The sequence below is a fragment of the Pipistrellus kuhlii genome, unplaced genomic scaffold (assembly GCF_014108245.1).
Source record: "Pipistrellus kuhlii isolate mPipKuh1 unplaced genomic scaffold, mPipKuh1.p scaffold_m20_p_7, whole genome shotgun sequence".
Taxonomy (NCBI): domain Eukaryota; kingdom Metazoa; phylum Chordata; class Mammalia; order Chiroptera; family Vespertilionidae; genus Pipistrellus; species Pipistrellus kuhlii.
In genome coordinates this window covers 35,048,297-35,070,168 of record NW_023425573.1, presented here as the reverse complement: position 1 = coordinate 35,070,168, position 21,872 = coordinate 35,048,297, and the positions used below count along the sequence as shown (strand labels likewise).

Below are 21,872 nucleotides of genomic sequence, written 5' to 3'. Positions count from 1 at the left end.
TGTGTGTGAAGGAACTATAAGTTACATACACAGGCAACATAGTTCTTTCTTCAATAAAGAAAAAGCACTTTAAACATTTTATCAATTGTTGATTAAATGAATGGATGTGGAATTAAGGAATGAGTGGAGCAAAAGATCCAAATGAAGATTATCTCTGCTTTCCAATAGATCTTTCTGCAATAATGGAAATGTTTTGTATCTGCCCTGTCCAGAATGGTTGCCACAAGGCACATGTGGCTTTTGAGATGTTGAAATGAGGTTAAGTGACTGGAACTGAATTTTAAATGTTATTTAATTTAAAATTTTTTTAAAAACATATTTTATTGATTTTTTACAGAGAGGAAGAGAGAGTGGTAGAAAGTTAGAAACATCAATGAGAGAGAATCATCGATCAGCTGCCTCTTGCACATCCCCTACTGGGGATGTGGCTGCAACCAAGGTACATGCCCTTGACCGGAATCGAACCTGGGACCTTTCAGCCTGCAGGCCGACACTCTATCCACTGAGCCATACCGGTTTCGGCTTAACTTTAAATTTAAATTTAAAGCACACGTGGCTAGTGTCTTCATATTGGATATTTATGCCCCATATTGGGTCATATTAATGAAGATCTTGTTCTCTTTGTTAAATAGCATCCACCTCCATGGGAGTTTTCTTGAGAAGGAATATTTTGTATTAAATCTTTTGATAGTAGTTTTCTATGTAAACACCAGATGATTAAATATATTTGGATTGAACTGAGCATATGAATTCTATAAAATGTTATTGGAACGAAAATAAAGGGAATTTTGGATATTTTGTTTAACTTCCCAAAGACAAGTCCTCATGAAGGCATCCAGTTGTTAATGTCTTAATATTTTGACATAGCATGATAATTTGCATATATTTGCTTTGCAAGACTAGAAATGCTTCTGTTCTCTTTAAACTCCTAGCTCTTCTGTGATTTTTTTTCTTTTCTCTTTACATCCTCTCATCTTGTACTTCTCTACTGCCATATTGTGTTTCTTGGTTCTGCTATTGCTCTCATTGAAACAGATGTCTTAGAATTTGATAAATTGTGCATCTACTGGGTAAGAAAGTAAAATCCTAGCAAGGCATGTGAAGAAAGCACCTTTCTCACATTAACTATTCATGTAAGTCAGGATCTCTTTAAAATAGTCTTTTCTGCTCCTGATGAGATAGAGGCTTTGAAGGGCTTTTCAGGAAGCACCCAGTCAGTTCTGTGTATTAACACGTAGAACGTGTGTATTTGGGGTAGAGTCAAATAAGTGAAACCAAAAAAAAATGTAGATTTAGAGTTTATTGGCTGGGCATTTGGTATATCTGAAGAGAGGGAATAGAGAGAGGGCCTTGTTATGTACAAGGCTTATAGCAAAACTACTGATGGCATAGTGACTAATCTTGGAGAGAATCTTCCCAAATAAAGGTGTAAGAATATACTTAAAAAAAAAAATTGGAGTCATATTTAAAGACAAAACTTTTGTCTTAAAGCCTAAGAAAAATAAGTTTGTCGTTACTTATATTATCAATAAATCCTTACTTACGAATGTCAACAGGTTCTGTGACTAAGCAAAACAATGTATAATGAAACTAATTTTACCTTAGGCTAATTGGTAGATACAAGAGTTAAGTTCCTACTATATCTTATCACGCATCTCATCCTATATAATAACAGCCTAATACACAAATTGACCGAATGGCGGAACGACCAGTCACTGTGACCACCAGGGGGCAGATACTCAGTGCAAGAGCTGCTTGCAGGCCCTGACTGGCAGCAGGAGTTGGAGCCTGTGAGTGGGTGGTGCCAGGCCAGCCAAGGCAGGGCCCCCCCAATTGCCCCACTGGTCACCCCGCAGAGGGAGGTGATCAGGGATGGGGGGCGGGCAGCTGGGCTGGCCAGCAGGTAGTGGCAGGCCAGCCATAGTGGGTGCCAGTGGGTGCCCTCCGATTGCCCTGCTGGTCACTCCACAGATCAGTCCTGATAGCTAGCCATGCCTAGGGACCCTGCCCGTGCAGGAATTTTGTGCACTGGGCCTCTAGTTAACATCATAGCAACACTGAATGAAATGTTGTATAAACACCTGCTGTACTTAATTCTTCTCTTTACAGTTTAGTCTCTTAGGCCTGTTATTATAATACTAAAAATAGACCAGGCCTAATCCAAAAGTCATTTGTTACCAGTAAAATTTGAAACGGTTAAAATTATAGAATTTATTATTATATAGATAAGGAATTTTTATTCTTTTGTTTTGTCCAGTGGCAATTTAACAGATTTTATCTCTCCTTTCTCTTTCTGTTCCACCTCCCTATTCAATATCTCTGGAGACTTCTTCCTTTTCATTATGAAAATACCATTGTAATAAATCACTTATTGAAAGTGATTAGGAAGTAAAATATTCTGCCTTAGCCTATCTATAACAACACCTAAGTCTTGGTTCTTCAGAAGGTACTCACAAGACCTAAGGATATTCATTATGTATTGCAGGTAGATAGAATTGATATACTAGACTGAATTGGCCATATGTCATTAAGTAGCTGATTTTATAGAAGTAATCTTCTGAAAAGCTTAAATGCTCAATTTCTGTAATTATCTTATAAAACCAAAGTTTAGAATGTGACAAGTCTAGTTATTTGAATGGTTTTGATAAATAGGAGTTTTAAATAATTTTTCTAGTTCATACTTGATTAAACTAGCATTTAATAAGAATTTGATTTTAGTTTAGTTTGACTTGAAATGCTTAATGGTGGACCAAGAGATTATTCTGTGTTGAATGTAAATGTATGAGGTATATTTTTTAAACTAGTTTTTTTAAAAAGCTATTCATGAATTAATTTAATAACAACAAAGATTTAAAAAGAAAAAATAATTTTAGCCGAAACCGGTTTGGCTCAATGGATAGAGCGTCGGCTTGGGGACTGAAGGGTCCCGGGTTCGATTCCGGTCAAGGGCATGTACCTTGGTTGCCAGCATATCTCCAGTGGGGGGTGTGCAAGAGGCAGCTGATGGATGACTTTCTCTCATCGATATTTCTAACTATCTCTCTCCCTTCCTCTCTGTACAAAAATCAATAAAATATATTTTTAAAAAAATTTGAACCTAGATCTATTAAACACTGAAAACCATGGATTTTGTATAAATAATAATAATAATAATAATTTTAAATTATTATAGATACTAAAATGAAAGATCTCACGGAAAATAGTTTAACTGTACGGTGCACTTATTGAGTTCATTTTATTTCTCTCTGTTAAAATATACTTTGTCTACTGGAAAAGAAATTCCAGCCCTAAATTTTCTGAAGAAGTTTTACGGAAAGGAATTCCTAGCCGGGGAATCTAGCTCAGGTAAAATACTCCGAAAAGTGTAGAACACATACACTTTTAGAAATTAAAAAATAGTAGAATGACTGGCAGCCACACTATCACTTGTCAAAATGATTTTGGAAGCAGTTAGTGTTTGTCTTTAAGTGATAGAACTGATCTATTGAAAGGTGTTAGATCTGAGTCACTATGTGAGATGGACCCAAACTGAGGTTTTCCAAAAGATGTTCCATTATTTCTATTTTGTTTTTCTTTGACATATTGATCAATTCAGCCCTTTTGTGACTTCAGAAGCCTCTTATCCATTGAAAACTTAACTGTGTAATATTGATCCTGTATTTGTTGGAAGGTGGCAATACTCTGTTAATTTTTAGTTACATTTTCTCCTTACTGATGTTAATTTTTCTCACAAATGACATATATTTTACTTTGCTATAAACTAGTTTCATTCCAGTATCCTTGAAGTTTATTTAAATTTGATTATCTGAAATGATGATGCCATTGTGGTTAAAATGGTTCTCTAGATTTTCTTAAAACTTTGTAAATCTGTTACTTAAAATGAAAATATTCAAGGGATCTTTTTTATGAGAGTGAATTAACACTAAAAGAGAAACACAGCTGGCAAATTGACAGTATTATTGTTAAACAGTTCATTTATTCTGTTCTGAGGCACCTAACATTTGTCCTAAAAGGCCATTAAAATTTTAGATTAGATTCTATTTGAATTGTGTAGTAAGAAGAGTATTCCCTCCTTCTGTTAAATTATTTGTGGGAACTCTGAATTATATTCAGAAATTTGACTATGATTCTCTTAGCTCCCTTTTCATTGCTTCACCTAATTGCATTTTGAAAGCCGAGATATACGTGTGTATGTGTATATTTGCTAGAGGCCCAATGCACAAATTCATGCACAGGTGGGGTACCTCGGTCTGGCCGGCGATCGGCCAATTGGCTGTCTCACCCAATCCTGATGGGGGCCAGCCAGACGGGGAAGGATGACGGGAGGGCTTCAGGGCATGTCCAGTCCTCTTGCCCAGTCCTGATCGGCCAGACTCCAGCAGCAAGCTAACCTACTGGTTGGAGCGTCTGCCCCCTGGTGGTCAGTGGTCATAGCAACTGGTTGAGCAATTGACCAAATGGTCAAACACTTAGCATATTACGCTCTTATTATACAGAATGTGTGTGTGTGTGTGTGTGTGTGTGTGTGTGTGTGTGTGTACAATTTGTATGATTCAGTTTGTTTTTTAAATCCTTACAAATTAACATGAACTTAGTGAAGATGTATTTTTTATCTAGTCTGATTATTTTTTGGTATTTGCACATTTCTCTTATTGCATGTTTTTAAGGTCTCATACTTATTTCTGTTAATTTTAAGGAAGTTTAGAAGACTTATAGTGGGTCACTAAGTTCCAGCTAGTTTGTTTTGGGCTGTTTTTAGCTACAATATACTGGGGGTTTTTTAATCGCTTATAAGGAGGTGTGGTTTTTATTTATTTCAGGCTAATTGGAGAAACATTTACATTGCTTTAAAATTTTTAAGTTTTGGGGACATAATAATCCATATTTACCCAAAAAGTTATAAAAATAGTACAAATAGTTTCTGTATATCCTTTGTCCAGCCAATCTAAATTTCTCCATGGGTAGAAAATGAGATTATGGCTTCAGCAAATCATTCAGATGATCTTGCCTTTAAGTTTCCAGGATTAAATCTGATTTCACTCAATTACAACCTTGTGATTCTGTTTGATTTTTAGGGTGACGCAGACTTATGATGCAGGTGCATGTATCTATTTCTACTTTGCCTTTAACTACAGGGGAATAAGTGATCCACTGACTGTTTTTGACCAAACCGAGGTAATTTTGCATACATGAATATAGCTCTTAACATTCTTTTATTAATTTTGATAATTTTTGCCATCAATTTATTAATTTTAATTAGGCTCTTTAATCACTTGTGGCTTACTTAGTTGATATTCCACAGAAATGAGAAGCATATTTGTTGCACTGAGTTGTGTACTGAGTCTAAAATTAATCTATACATATATTACAATGTTCTAAAATTAATATTCTGTAGCTTGTGATTTTTTGTTGTTGTTACTTATAGTACATAATACCAGATGAAATTAAATAACGAAGGACTAAGGGAGTCCTTGTTATCACTTGGCAGCCCACTCATCTGCAGATGGTGGCTATTGAGATCAGCAGCAAGCTAACCTTCTGGTTAGAGTGTCTGTGTTGCTGTAATATCTTTATTCTAGCTTTATACCTACTTTGTTTGCTAAAGCTGTATGTAGGCATTGACGTTCATTCGTTAGCAGTTTTACTACAATAGCGTTAAGCCTCTAATTTTTATAAAACCTTCTGTTTGATGATAAATATTTCTTGTTACAAGTATGCCTAGAGTTTAAGAAACAGACTAGAATATAAAGGAACTGGGAAGGCATTGAGGTTAACCTCAGGTGTCCTAGAGTTCTAACTCTATTATGTGCCTACCAAAGTAATACTACAAGGTGATTATCAGTGGATACTTTTAGACCCAAACCACAGATAGGGTTTGGTTTGGTTCCTGCCTATGCCTCCCGCCCAACCCCAAAATTTTTTAAGTAAAATTGAAATAAAGTAAATCAAATACAGTTCAATTAATTTTGATATCTGTGTACACAGTGAAATCGTCATTCCAATAAAAATAGTGGACATAACCTATCACCCTCAAAAGTTCAAGTTCTTTTCCATCATTTTAAGCTTTCAATGTTTTTGTATTGCCATTTGGCTGCCCAATGCTCCTTTCCTGTATTACTAAAGAGTGAAATTATTCCTTCCTTCACAGTCCAAATTGCCATTCTTTAAGTGTTACTAATTCCAAGTATTGTTTTATTTAAAATAATTTGTTTGAAGATATAATCTCTTAGAGTGGGGCTACCATATTTATGTTTCATGTGAAAAATGCTAAGTGATGAGGGTTCTTATAAATTACTTTGCAGCGAGATATTGTCTATCTGTCCCACATGGACCCTTTTCTACCCTGGCCTACCTTCCTGATGGTTTGTACAACCTGAGTAATTCTGAGAGGTTCAAGGCCATGTAGATATTTCACTTCATTGCTATTTCATACTCATGAATTGAATGCAATTTAAGTTTCTGTTACCCTTTTTTCACCCTGTACTTCAGTGATTCTTTATTGTGGTTTAAGCCTTTATCTTTCTCACCATTGTGCTTTATAAGAAGCCTAGTCAGGGCCTAGTATGTTAGAGGATAAAACAAGGTTTTGTTTTATTTTCTCACTTAAATAGCCTTAAGTAAGACAAGTAATTTGTCCCAATGGTTGATTCCTGATAACTTTGTAAGTAATCTTGAGTCGGATGCCCAATAATTTAACTATCTAAGCCTCATTTTTTTTATTTGAGAAATATGAGTAATTATAATTATTCCATAAGACTACGGTAAAAAATAAATGTGTTATTGTAGGTAAATAACTTAGTGCTTTTCTGGACATACAATAAGCAGTCAAGAAATGTTAGTTATTCTTATTTATTGGAAGAGTGAGATGTTATCTTCAGAGTAGAACCTGGTTTTGTCTTTACAAATTTTTTTCATTATTAACAACTTAGTGCTGCAAAATTGATTGTTTTGCCTTTTTTTTTCTTTTCTAGAATCTGGAAGTAACTATTGCAGATATTTTGACTATTTACTGGAAAAACTATAAAGTTAGGCTATATATTTTAATTGTTTTTAAGAAATGAAGAAAGGATAACTAGGCTTCTGATTTATCATTTGACCCAGAAAATATGTGCTTCCTTTGGGAGTTGGATCTTCCTCTCACTTCAAAGTGAAATCTATTTGTTGTATTGTTTCCAAATATAGGCAGCTGCTAGAGAAGAAATCCTCGCTAATGGAGGGAGTCTGTCACATCACCACGGAGGTATTCTTTTTGCTATTCCTCATGTACATTTCTGACATTCCTAACGTAAAAAGACATTGGTAAAATGCCCGGAGAGTCGTAGTATAAATAATATGAAAGCACTTGAAATTTCTTGGAAGATTGTGTCTGTCACTGAGGTAGTCTAGGTATGGCAGTAGTCCATAGAAGTTTGACTTGACAAGCCTGCTTAGCTATGAACCTAAACAGCCTTCAAGTCTTCAGGGAACTTCATGTTCCCTAAGACCACCTAGCTTGCCTCACTGGTATCTGACCATTGCAGCAAAAGTTTTTAAAGGAAAAGAAATAAAAACAACATAAGTATTTCTCAGCTACTATTAGAATGTAAGTGGACATAAGTTTATACCATATTTTGAAGAGCTGTTTTTCTGCCCATCCTGAATTCAGTAAATTAATCAAGATAGGATGTGAAAAATGTTTTATTTTTTCAAAATTTTAATGCTCTTTTGTTAGTTGTAAGAGAATTAATCACATCACTAATAAAAATTAGGGTCTATCTACCTATGTATGAGCTTATGAAAATTATATGAGGCAGTTTTTTAAGAGTGAAACAGTGGTTATTCGTTCATTAAAATTATAATTTTTGAAGTTATCTACCTGTCCCCCTTTATAGAAATTTGTTCTGATATACCCCTCACTATAATGTGGTACTTAGAAAAAACAGATATATTTAGGTTTTAAATGTGAAAATATTTTTAGGGGAAGAACATAGGGAAAAATAACCACCAAACTTAAAAATTTAAATTCTAAATTTAAATGTAAAATTTCAGCTCCTAGCTCATACCCCTGCCCTGGATTCTTTATATCCCTCTCTCCCTGTTCAATTTTTAACCATAGCATTTAGGGTCTAATCATGGAAAGGCTCAATTAATCCCTAATATTTCTGGGTAAGAGAATTAATAGTAATTCAGTAGAAAAGTAAAGTAAAATAATGTGCTATCTCTACTGTATAATACAAGCATTTTAGTGTTTTTCCATGGGTGCATTATGTATGTAAGATTCCATTCAAACTTGGTCTTAAAAGTTTGAGAGGTTTGTAACCATAGGGGAGGCTTTGAAATGAAATCTGTATTTGACTATTCCTGACACTGCACTTAACTAGCTGTGTGACCTTAGGTAATAACTTCTCTGAGCTGAAGTGTTCCCATCTGAAAAATAGGAATAATAGTACCTACATCATAGATTATTGTAAGACTTAAATGTGATAATGTATGTAAAGCATTAAATGTGTGTCTTGCATATGGTAGATGTTTAAAAAACAGTAGCTTCTTAAAAAAGTAAAATCAATAGTCTGGCCAGCATGACTCGTGGTCGAATGCCATCCTATGAACCAGGAGTTCATGGTTCAATTCCTGGTCAAGGCACATGCGCAAGTTGCAGGTTTGATCCCTAGTGTGAGGTGTGCAGGAGGCAGCTGATCAATGATTCTCATCATTGATGTTTCTCTCTCTCTCTCTCCCTCCCCCTCCCTCCCTCCCTCCCTCCCTCCCTCTCTTCCTCTCTTCCTCTCTGAAATAAATAAAAATAAATTTTAAAAATATTTGTGGGTCACCCCTCCCCCTCAAAAAAAAAGAAAAAGAAAAGAAAAGAAAAAAAAAACACTGTAAAGACCATTAAAGATTTATGTGTTACTTAGCTTGAAATAAAAGGTCTGGGAATAAAAAATTAAAAAAAATTTTTTTTTCACGTAATTATAAAGGTCCCTGCCATTGCCTGCTTCTGCTCCTACTTCTTAGGTTCCAGAGTCCAGCAAAGACCTGAAATGCACAATGGACCTTAGCAGACACCTGGACAAGGTGACTGCCAAGGTGTTCCTATTGCACCCAAGTGATGGATTCACATCTCACGCTTCCTCCTTTTTGCTGGCCTCGGAGCCAGAGTTCAAAACACAGCTGGTGCACCTCTGTCTATGCCCAAAGGGACAAGAATATCCAAGTTGACAGTCCTTAAGAAATAGCTGTGTCCCAGGTGAGCTGTACTATTTGTGAGGGGAAATGATGAGGAAGAGAACAACCTTGGAAGTACAAGAAACCAAAGTTAAGGGTAAAAGTAGAGATTCTTTATGGTGAAGCTCCCAGTACATTTGATCCAGAGACCAAGATTTCAGTCATTCTGGAAACAGTTTATACCTTTGTGCTTCAGCCATATTCAACCCAGATCACTTAATCAGAGAAACAGTTTGTGGTATTTGAGGCCAACCATTATTTCTACACTCCCTATTCAACAAAGATACAAACAATGCATGTGAAGTTTGCCTCCCAAAATATTAAGAGCTACATCAAGTTGGGGGACTCCACATAATTTGAAAACCTGGATTATGGACCTTTTAGAGATATCCCTGCCTATAGTCAGGATGCCATTCAAGTACATTATGAGAAAAACGGCCCTTTCATCAGCATGATGCAAGTCATTAAGGTTTCTCACTGGGATAATATTGCTGCGGAAGCAAGTGTGGACTTGAAGCACACTGGGGCTGTACTTAAGGGGCCTTTTCCACACTATGATGACCAGAGACAGCCAGAGAGTGTTTATCCTCCCTTCGTTCCTTTAAGACCATCCTCCCGGCTGATGCCCAGAATGTTATTACCACAATGAGATTGGCAGTGTTTTCGTTAGCCACTTCCTTATTGTGGATGACTCCTTGCTTCCCTCTTTTTGGTGGGTGAAAGACCCATTGCATTGATGACTACAACTTCTCAAAACTGATTTGGAGAATTACATTGAAGATGAGGTTTGTGGACTAGCTATTTTATGAGCAAGCAATAGATTTTCTGACACTGGAGGTTATGCCCAAAGGGACAAGAATATCCAAGTTGACAGTCCTTAAGAAATGAGCTGTGCTACAGCTACTTGGGTACATTTGGCAGCCCTGTGATTGTTGCCTATAAGGAAAATCTGGTAAAACAGAACATCCGGGACATCCTAGTACACCTCACATTCAGCAAGGTGCTCATGCTGCAGGAGCCCCTGCTGGTGGTGGCCATTTCTACCTCTTGTTCTTCACAGTCATGAGCCACATCACAAGGGCCCCGACCTACAGAAGCCAGGATGGATGTGGCCTGCATCACAGAGCAGGTCTTAACGATGGTCAATAAGAGAATAGGTCTCTACCATTACATTGATGGTCCCTCCATAGTGGCAAGAAGCGTCTGGTGATGGAATACAAGGCCTTGACCAATGGGATTGCTCTGCTGCGGTCCAGGTCTAAGACAGTGCTCTGACCTGTGCATCCAAGTAAAAGAAATGCAGAAACTGGATACCCAGGTTAAGGAGTAGTGCTAACGTCAGTGATGAAGGTAAGTAGCTGGTGGCTGGCAAGCTCAAGAAAGTGAAGCTCATCTCAGATAAGTGACAGGAGCTGGTCACTAACATCAGCCACATCCTGGATGCTCTGTAGCCCCTGCCAGTTGTACCTAGGATGGGCCAAGATGTTGTATTTACAGTTGTGTGTGTGAGGGGGGTAGAGGAGTGGTGATGGTGGTAAACATTGAGGCCAGTGAATGGCATCTGTATTTTGCAAAAGTCCTTCAAAGAAGAGAAATCAAGCTCTGCCTCAGGCAACACAAGAAGCCTCATTTCTGTCCCTAATGTGTTTTAAAAGAAAATACCAAAACCTTAAATTGCATTAAAATAAAATGTCTATATTTTGAACAAAGAAATTGTCAGTATTTGATTGGTTTTATTTTGTTCTAAAGACTGTGTATTCTTTCAAGCGTATAAGCTCCATGTTTTATGCCCTTTTAATTCCTGATGTTTGGGTGTTCTGCAAGTGAGTGCATACTTTTTAAAGCATGTGTGGCCAAAAGAAATAAAGCAAGGACTGTGGGGAATTTTTTTAATATATAATATTATATTAGTTTAAGGTGTAAAATATAGTGAATATACACTTATATAACTTACAAAGTGTTCACCCCAGTAAGTCTAGTATATGGTTTATATTCTTAAACCCTCAACCTAACCATTGAAGAAGGAGTTGCAGATTATTTGAAAAAGCTCCAAAGTCAAGGGATATGGTTCAACAATTGTCTTAACATATTTTCATCCATAAACTGCAGTTGGTCTCACTCTTCAGGAAGTTCTGTTTAAAAGAGAAATAATTTCCTTCACACTACTGACTGCAAAATTTGGCATAAAAAAATATCTATTTTCATAAATGCTTTTCTGCTTAAAGTGAATTATCTAATTTATAAATTTCAAATATCCTGTGCTATTCAGTATAGATTCATAAAGCAGACACCTTTTATATAGATTTTAAGGAGTGGGTTTAATTGTCCTGCTAATCTTAATAATATTTTGAGAGATTACTTATGTATAAAAAATATTTTCCTTAATTTGCACCCTGAACTTAAAACTCAAGTTAACCGCATAGTGGCATCTTTATTTCCTGACCTTCAGGCAGAGCCATGACACCCTCAGTACCATTTTTGAGTTCAAGAGCAGGAGGGCTGGGGGTTGTGAGAATATTGATGCAATTTCTCCTAGAAGGTTTGGCCTGTAATTGTGATTAATAACAGTTGCTTTCACTATCTGGAAACAGACAGGCTGGTTTGTCTGCCTGCAATCATGCTGTGATAAATGGGGCTATTTTAACTCTGGTTTTGTGTATCAAAGAAAACAGATGTAGTCTGGTACTGGAGGCTATAGGAAATATAAAGCCTGCTTAACTTAATCTTCATAGTGCTTGTTTTTGTAACTGACGAACTGGTCAGTTTAAACAGCAGAGTTTATGTCAGCCACATATTTAATTTCAATTTAGGATTTAAGTTTTTAAGTTGTTCATTTGCTAAAATTATACCTAAGGCCTTGTCAGGAAGTAAAAAGCCTTGATTGAATTTAATCAGTCTTAGTTTAAATATTGGTGTCTTTACCTAACCAAAATCATTTACTGTTGTTCAGAGAATAATTATAGAGCATCTGCTCTTAGCTATTTTGTGTGATCTTAACAGAATCCAATAGTATCAGAAACTTTAAAAGTAAAAAGAGACTGTTTAAAAGAATGAGCAAAAGATTTGTTTTGAGGCCATTTGTTAAAAACCTGTATTGTGAAATAAAAGACATACAGATTGGAAAGAAAGAAATAAAACTTGCTATTTATAGATGATATGTATGTTTTCATAGAAAATCTCAAAGAATCTACAAAAAATTCTCAGCAAGATTGCAGAATACAATCCTATGTAATAAAGGGGTAATATGCAAATTAACCATCACTCAGTCACAAAGCTGATGGTGCCCATATCCAAAGATGATGGTGCCCAGTCCTCTCGGCTCCACCAGAGTCCCCCATTCCTGGGAGGGGTGGCTGCTGAGAGCAGACAGTGTGAGCCTTCTGTGCCTGGCTGCGGATGGGCTTCTGGGCCATGGTGAGCCTCTGGGCAGTGGGTGCAGAATGGCCAGGCCTTGCTGAGAGCCACTGGCACACAGATTTGTGAGCAGGGCTACTAGTTTCTACATATTAACAAACATACAGAAACTGAAATTTAAAATAGCATTTGCAATACCATTTACAGTTGCTTCAAAGAAAATGAAATAGTCACAAACCTAACAAAATATATGCATACCCTGTTTCCCCGAAAATAAGACATCCTTCGAAAATAAGACCTACTTACAGGTTTCCTTCTGAGTGAAATATAAGGCATCTCCCCGAAAATACCCCCCCCCCCCCCCCCCCCGGCTAAACATGAGAGATTTGGTCCACTGATTCTGAAAGAAATGGAGTCACAAGAAATTCACCAGGAAATTCAGGAATTGGATTGTTATGATGATGTTCCAGAAGATGATGACATGATTGTCATTGAATAAATGAGTAAATTCTTGATACTGTAGGATTCACAGTTTGTCTGGTTTGTGTTGACAACTACCGTACTACCGTACCGTATACAGATATAAATTTCCTTTATTTTCATTTAACAATAAATGTATACCGTATTCTTCTTCATGGAAAAATAAGACATCCCCTGAAAATAAGACCTAGCGCATCTTTGGGAGCAAAAATTAATATAAGACACTGTCTTATTTTCAGGGAAACAGGGTACTTAGGCATAATTCTAACCAAGTAAACACAGGATTTTTATTCTGAAAATTGTAGAGTGCTAATGAAAAGGTATCCTTAAACATTATACTCATGGATAATCATAATCCCATTTCATACACCTTAAAAGGCTGGGTGTTAGCATCTCTCATTTGGCTAACATTTAGCTTGTACCTCCACCAAAATCAAACACACAAAATGTGCCTTGTACTAACAAATGGACAACTAAGTCCTCTTTTCAGGTTGAGACTTGTGCCTCTGAAGAAACATCATTTTTAAGATAGGACTATATGGTGTTCCTGCTAAGTCTTCAGGCCCTTAGTACACAAAGAGTAGTTCTAGATAATTTTTGATGGCTTGGCAACATACAACACTTTCACTACCCATCCCACTCCCACCTTACACACACATATTTGTTCATTCTTTTATGCTGTTGATCCTACCACAAAATGCATTTTTTCTTGGAAATGTTAGCATTCAAAAAGGATTATTGAGCCTTTTAGTATCCCCAAAAATTCCATCTTTTCTGTTCCAAAAAAATAAGTATTTTAAAATGTACTGTATATTGTGGAAGAATAAAAAAGAAATACTTGTTTTATATAGTCTATATGTACATTATCAGAAATTAAATTGTAAAAAAGTGAACTCCACTTTCAATTTAAGCAGATAAAGAATTTGCCCCATTTATTTTCTATGTTTAGTATTGGGCTGGCCTATGTTTTTTATATCTTTAAAAATGTTTATAAGACTCTTAAGTACCTGGCTTAAGTAGTTTGAGAATTATATATTTAGAATCATTATGAGCTGTGGAATATAGGGTCCCTATCTTGTTTACAGAGGTGGTGGAATTGGCTTTCTCTAGCTCCAGTGTTGACTCTCAGGCTAGGTTTATACTTCTAGAAAATCAGAAGTTAAAGGAATATAATTGAGTCAGTGTCGTGAATATCCTACATCAGATAATACTGGTCTTGAAAGAGCATTAAGCTTCATATGATCTGAATGTACCCATTCCTTTTCTTTGTTTGTTCCCCCCCCCCCATTTTTTATTAAGGTATTATAGGTGTACATATCTTACCATTGCCCCCCACCCCACTCTCATACATGCCCTCACCTTCTCCCCCCACCCCCAGTGTTTTGTGTCCATTGATTATGCTTATATGTATGCATACAAGTCCTTTGGTTGATCTCTTATCTCCCCCACCTCTCCCTAACCTTCCCGCTGTAATTTGACAACCTGTTTGATGCTTTACTGCCTCTGTATCTATCTTTATGTTCATCAGTTTATAATGTTCTTTATTATCCACATATGAGGGAGATCATGTGGTATTTTTCTTTCATTGACTGGCTTATTTTGCTTAGCATAATGTTCTCCAGTTCCATCTGTACACATGCCTTTTCATGAGTGTGTGTGTGTGTGTGTGTGTGTGTGTGTATATATATATATATATATATATATATATATATATGTGGAATGTTTCAGTTCTGAGGGACCTATTTTTGCTATTTTTATTAATCTACTAGAGGCCCGGTGCACAGATTTATGCACTGGTGGGGTCCCTCAGCCTGGCCTGCACACTCTCACAATCTGGGACCCCTTAGGTGATGCTGGACTTCCAGTTTCAGCCCAATCCCACAGGCCAGGCCAAATCTGTGCACGGGGCCTCTAGTATGCATGTAAGATCTTTGGTTAATCTCTTCCCGCTCTCCCCCCTAACTCTTACCTCTGAGATTCATCAGTTTGTTCTGTTTCCATGCTTGTGGCTTCCACTCATGCATTGAGCATCTGCCCCCTGGTGGTCAGTGCATGTCATAGATTATCTCTTTTTCCAATATGACATGCTACATAAAGGACAGAGTATCATTTCTGTGTCTGAAAATGAGCTCTACAAATGTTTAAGCAGCTACTATAGAGTTATGTGCAAGTGTCTTCATGTGTTCAGATCAGTATAGTCAGCTAATTTCTAAATGCCTTGCAGTACAAATAAAGATTGTAGAAATGACATAATTATTATTGTTGGTTAGCTGTAAAATAAAATTCTTCTGGTACTTTGAAGTATAATCCCTCTTTTGGATTAGGGCCTTTGGTGTTTTGTTGTTGTTGTTTTAATTTATTAATTAATCTGAGACAACCAGAGAAGATTCTCCAGAATTTTATAAAGACTATTTCCAGTAATTATCTTACTACAAAGAATCATTGAACATTTTAACTTAAAAATTTTTTGGACACATAATCCTACATTGCAGTAGCCTTTATTGTTAAGCAAAACTAAAAAGATACCTAGTCCCTTTAATTGCCTAAGGCATGATTTCTGATCTCAGTTCAAATTCTATTATCATTGACAGAAGACACTCACAGACCTCTGCCATGAAGGGGTTAAATTCTTTTATTAAATATGTTTATGAGGGGCTATAGCTATGCTGACTGTACTGCCTTTTTATAAACTTTCTAGTCCACTAATCAAATGTATGTTAGATTGATTATTGTAAAAGTATAAACCATAGAAAATTTGACAAGATAGATGTGTAAATTATCCTTCTGACAGAACTAATGATGCACTCCAAGCACCTTCTGTTTTCCAGCGCTTGGTGAGCGACTTCATTAAATATGCAATGGCTGTTGGGTGGCTTCTCAAATGATGGTTCAGTTCCTTGTGGAATTGCATTATTACTAGAGGTGTAAAACCAGGCAGACAAGCTAGCTGTTGGGCATCCTGCTGAGGTTCTAATGTGCTCCATCTTGTTGGAGCAGTTGTTTGCAGTCTTTTCAGGACAATTAGATCCATAACCACAGGACACATTCAGTGAAACTATATTACAGATAACAGTGGAGACTGGCAGTGCCTGCTCTCACCCCTCTCTGCTGAGCTGCCTCAGCGTGGGGAGCGTATAATAATGCTACTTCTGCCACTCACAGAGTAGTTGTTGTTTTTCCCCCTTGGAGCAAGTCTGGAAATAACTGATTTGTAACTTTTTTTAAGTTCTTAAAATCAGAGGGCATTGGAGGTGAAAAAGACGATAGATTTTAATCCCTTTGCAGATGAGAAAACTGAGGCTGAAGTTGTCCGTTTGGGAGATAGTGGGAGGACCCAATAGGACATCTTTTAGGTAGCAGAGATTACATGAATAGGAATTTGTACTATTTGGTTTCTAGTGTTAGAGCTCTTTTAAACAAAAATTTTCTGTTTTGAATTTTAAGATTCCCCCTCTGCTGTACCTCCATTCACCCCATCTTAACACCAGCAATGCTTTTTTATTTGTATTGTAGAAGCTAAGTAGAAATATTTTGCTTTCTGAGGATATCATGTTATTTGTTACTTTAATGACAATTTGATGGTTTCCTGGAGCACTAGGCACAAAAGATGCTTTGAATGGAGCTTGAAATGGCATTAAGGTTTCCAAAAGGCAGATGCTATTGTGTGTCACTGTAGCCTGATAAATGGGAGCGCGTTTTAGAATGACAGGCTGAATACTTTAATGAAGAAAGGCTTCCCATTTCCGTTGGCCAATTAAATCACTGTTGATGACTTTGGATCAGTAATGAACATTTTTGGAAAATGACCATTTGAATTCAGTTATTATAATAATATATTTGAAAAGTGCTAGCCACAAATAGTCCTATCCGTAAATTAAAAGATTTATTCATTTCACCATAGATAAGTCAGCAGATTGCTTTTTAATGCCAAAGCAAATAGACATTTCAGAGTTCTTTTATAGATTTAGTTCAAATCCTTTCTTGTAAAACTTGTACTTAGGAAGGTTGTTTTTTTTTTATGGAGTACCTTTTAAAAGATGATTTATGCTGCTAGCCATTATATTACTTCATTATTTTCAGAAAAAAATTAGACCAAAAACAAAGAAGGGGAAAATTATTCAGTATATAAAGTAGAAGATTAAGTTTGATTTACTTAGTACCTAAAAAAAAAATCTCTAATTTGGGGAAAACAATAGGAAAAAGTAAACATGCATATTTATTTAATATGAAAATAAAATGCAAATAGAAAGCTTCATAACCAGATTATTTTTCCTTAAAACCCAGGGTTCAGATTTTCTTAAAAATTGCAAAGCTTTTGTTCTTCTTGAACTATTTTACAAATATGTAGCCTGTCATTTTTGCTATAATATACCCAACAGATTCATCTGAATATGATGTTTTTCTTGAGTTAACTTCATTTTCTCTGAAACTTTTGCTGTTTTGGGTTTTAAGACAGGAGGTTGGTTCTTTTGAAATGCATGTTTTTCTCATTTTGTTATTTGTAAAATGGGCCATAATTTCAGTCCAACCTTTCTTCATCTTCATTTCATAGTTTACAGAAAAAGGAGACACTGTGGAGCACAAGCCTCCTCTGGGAATACATTGGGCTTAATGAGCTTGATAGTCTGGTGGGCTCAATAAATCAAATAAAGCAAAACATTTCTCATTTTTGAATAAAAGCATTTATCACACAGTGTTTGTTCATTCGTGGTCACAAGATTGATTGGTTCCCAGCATCACGGTGTATATTGAAGCATTTTTTATTTTGTTTTTTTCAGTGGGCAAGTTACGGAAGCAATGGCTAAAAGAAAGTATCTCCGATGTCGGCTTTGGGATGCTGAAGTCTGTCAAGGAATATGTGGACCCCAATAACATCTTTGGAAATAGAAACCTTTTATAAATCCATTACTATTGTTATGAAAAAATGTCACTTTTTTTTTAAAGTCTTCAACTATGGTTATGCCAGTAATCATATATATCATGGACTATATTTTGGCTACATGTGTTTGTTGGTTTAACATAAGTTTGTTTCATTCTATAATGTGTTTTGTTTCTGCATTTGTGGATTGACAGATGGTGTTCCTAAGTCTCTCTCATTTGGTTATCATTTCAGATTTTAGTAAGTCTGCCAGTTGTTATGTCAGAGGAAGATGCTGCCAGCTGTTTTGTATTGATGTTTCTTCTGAACAAAGGCAGATTTTAGTGTCATCTAATGCTTACCTAGCCTCTTTTTTAAAAGAACATATCTGGGAAGCAGATATCTTGGGAAGAATTCCACTGAGGAGTGATGCACATGTATGTTTTAGAGTGCATTCTAGTGTGAAGAGGCCATGAAGGGAGGGTACTCATGAAACAATATTGGCAATCTGTTACTCGGGATGCTTTCAGCTCTGTAAGGTGGTTGGCCTACCCTTTCTTTTTAATTAGTATACAATTACAAAACTTCAGATCATCAATATACAAATTATTCTGTTTGGGGGCGTGTTTTTGTTCTCTCTGTTTCTACTGACGTATGAGTTGTATTTGTATCACTGAGATAACCTATTGTTATATCTTATTTCATTCATAATATGTTTTATAAGAAAAGCTGACTTATTGCTCATTGTATGTGAAGAACAGGTTTACTATGAAATGAATGCCTTTAATCAACTTAGAATCCTGATGTTTGTGATTTCACATTCCTGTTGCTGAAAGGCAGAAGCTGCAGCAGGAAAGAAGGAAGACTCCTTGCATTTAAGATCTCCAGTTCCAGGAATTGTTTGGCTAAAGAAACACAGTCATCGTTTAGCTATTGAATGTGAAAGCCTCAACAGTTTCAATGATAAATCTTTTTTTTTTTTTTTCAGTTAACCCAAACAACATGCTACATTTTCATGTAAAAGTAAAGTTTCAGTTTAGTTTTTAATTATGGTTTGCTTTGAATTACTGGTTTAACCTAAATTTTTAAAAACTGTAATGTTTTAATACACATAGCATAATCAAAAATTTGAAATATATTTCTTAAATAATAGGACATTAATCACATTTAGCAAACATTTTTACATTCAATTCTGGATATTAAAATACATGAAATCATTACTTTGAATCACTGTCAAGGTTCATGATTCACATTTTGAGATGGATTCTAATTTTTGATAATTTTTTAAAATTAATATTTAATCAGATAATGTAGGTCAAAATGCAGATGATCCTGTAAAAGGACACACTGTCTGTCTATGTAGCAACAGCTCCAGAGTATTTTTGGGCAGTTTGATACATTTTATATCTGAAGTAGCCTTAACCAGAAAAGTAAAAATTGACAAAATGGTATTTTTAAGACTTCAAGATGATAAATAATTTTTAATTAATAAAATTGGCTTCAAACTAATAAACTTAAAATCTGTAAGCAAATAAAAATTAAATATTACTTTAACAACAAAAACAAAATATTGATATATTAGAAGCTGCTTCTCTACATTGGTGATTTATTTTTAAATATAAAATTTCCAGCAGATCTGTGCTTAAAGCCCTTGATGTTTGAAATAGTTGGATACTTTATGAGGAAATTACATTTTATTTGCCTCTAGAATTATAATAAAATAACAGCTTTATAAAATGCATCTATTCATGAAGGTGATTTCTCTAATCGGTAATCAAAATGTAAAATTTAATATGGTACTAATATCTCATTGGAGTGTATACATGTTTCTGAGTAATTTTTTAAAATAAAACAGATTCATAAGCAGATCATTCTATATTTGCATGTGATTGTTATAGCATTCTTTCCCAGGGAGTTCAGATTTCAACAACCTCAGAAATTCTGTATTTGACATTAGGAAACTATAAACGCAACCCCTGGAATTGCTGTGTTCACTGTTCTACATGAACCTGTGGAAATCAGTGAGTTATGTCTGTTTTCCTTCTCCTGTGTTTGCAGGATGCCCCAGTCGGTTTTATAGTGATGACCACGTTTTGTAGTTGGGATCATTTTGAAACACATGAGCACTCATCAGTGCAGTTTCACTCTCACTTAGTAAATCAGAAAACCTTCTCCCCACTTTCATACCCAGCTCTGAGAGGTGCCGCTGCATATACTTACGTGTGTGGAGAGCTAAGTTCCTGACTGCAAGAACCACTTAAACCTTGCCTTGTATTTCTGAAATCTCTGAAAATGGCCTCATAAAAGTTAAAGCCTGGAGAATACTGTTTCTGCGAGGCTTCCTAACTTATTTTGAATGAGTTTATTTAAAATTTTAAATTCATTATTTGGTTTTCAGTACTACATAACACTGGCTGGTCTTAGTCATATTTCTAATATTTTATTTGATTGATATCACATTTGGATTGGGGTTTTAGTGGGAATGGGTACTAGCTGCTAGTGAGAAATGACATTGAATACTAAAGACTCAGTATGAACAGACTTTATTGACCCTTAGAGTAACTTGCCTTAATGTTTGGTGCAGTTTACAGTACAAAAGTGATTTTAGTCCTGTGCTGAGTAACTTGAACTTTTCTAGTTTAGTAAGAATTGTAAAAGCCACATGTTTATTGTACCCAGCATATTACTACAAAGAAAGAGAATTAAATCCTTTCCTCTTAGGAGGAATTGAGTTTTCTTCCTAAATGCTTACATTAATATGTATAGTACAGTTACTTAAACGTTCCTTATGAAGCTGGAAGCCTTATGTATTTCGTAAAACAAATGTAACGGATGAGCGTCCATCAGTGTGTACATGAAACCAGATATAGATGGCTCCGAGGACACCTCTTTTACCGATTCCCAGTAACCGCAAAGTCCTGGCTTGCATTTTTTAAAATGCCTTTGTGCATGTTGGCTCCAGAGATTTTCCTTTGTTTTATTCTTTTATAACTACAACTTCTTACCCATTGCTGAGCAGGGAAGCTTTGTAGCCCCAAGCTGAAGCGTGTAATCTTGGCTGTTCAAATGAGGCTGGGCTTGCCGAGCATCTATGCTATATAATGCGGAATGCAAATGGTTATGTATTAGGAGTTGGTTCACAAACCGCATGTGCTGGTGCTTGCGGCAGCCAAAATGGAATACTGTGGAAAGAGTATCTACATTCTAAGAAACACTGAGATAGGACCTAAAGACAGCTTTAATAGTTTTTTTGTTTACCACTGAATATTTAGCAACTTTGGATTTAATTAGGGTTTAGCCCATGGTAGGGATAAAAAGCCAAAAGTAGCGAATGCCAGTTAGGACTGAGAATCCAGAATCGCCTTTGGCTTCATAAGTTATGGAAGCTTCACTTTGCCCAAGGCTTCCTGTTCCCAAATGAGCCATGTGACAGTATATATTCATTTAATTTTTTTATTTATAAATTTCAGTTTCCTAAAAGAGAACACGTACTTTGATGCTAAAATTCAGAAAGCATAAAATATTTTTTAACTATTGAAATACAGTGTCTGACATGGAGGATGTGAATTACTCAGCTTTCTGCTTCTTAAGCCAAACAGTGTTTGTCGTTAGTATGAAATTTAACTGTAAAAACTACTTGTAATGTCAACAGATTGTAGAAACTTATATTATTAATAAAATGGACCTGGGTCTGAGAGTTTTCTTTCTTCAAAGGGAGTGCGAAGCTGTTTGTTGGTCTGTATGCATATGGGTTTTTTCTCCTGGGTTTACTTTTTCTTCATATTTTCACTGATTTCACTAATTTTGAAAACAAAAATAATTTTATTTTATTAATGAAGCATAATCATGAGCAACCTAAATATAACTAAATCCCTTTCTATTTATGGCTGAGTATGTTATTAAGTAGGTTTTATCCCTCTAATTCTTTTTTAAATCAATATTATATTCCTAGGAGGTTGTTAGTCTCCTGTGAATC

At 35.8% G+C, this 21,872-nt stretch overlaps 1 protein-coding gene and 1 pseudogene across 1 annotated transcript in view; both read left to right on the top strand.

The window, feature by feature from the left end:
• AGPS (alkylglycerone phosphate synthase) overlaps nt 1-21,593 on the top strand; it is a 106,129-nt gene extending 84,536 nt beyond the window's left edge. Inside the window, exons 18-20 of the mRNA XM_036421106.2 lie at nt 5,076-5,175; nt 7,183-7,240; nt 17,817-21,593. Of these exons, the coding sequence (XP_036276999.1) occupies nt 5,076-5,175; nt 7,183-7,240; nt 17,817-17,938 (280 nt within the window). The 3' untranslated portion in view covers nt 17,939-21,593. The remainder of the gene's footprint in view (nt 1-5,075; nt 5,176-7,182; nt 7,241-17,816) is intronic.
• LOC123651635 lies at nt 7,262-11,083 on the top strand (annotated as a pseudogene).
• Nucleotides 21,594-21,872: the final 279 nt, after the last annotated feature.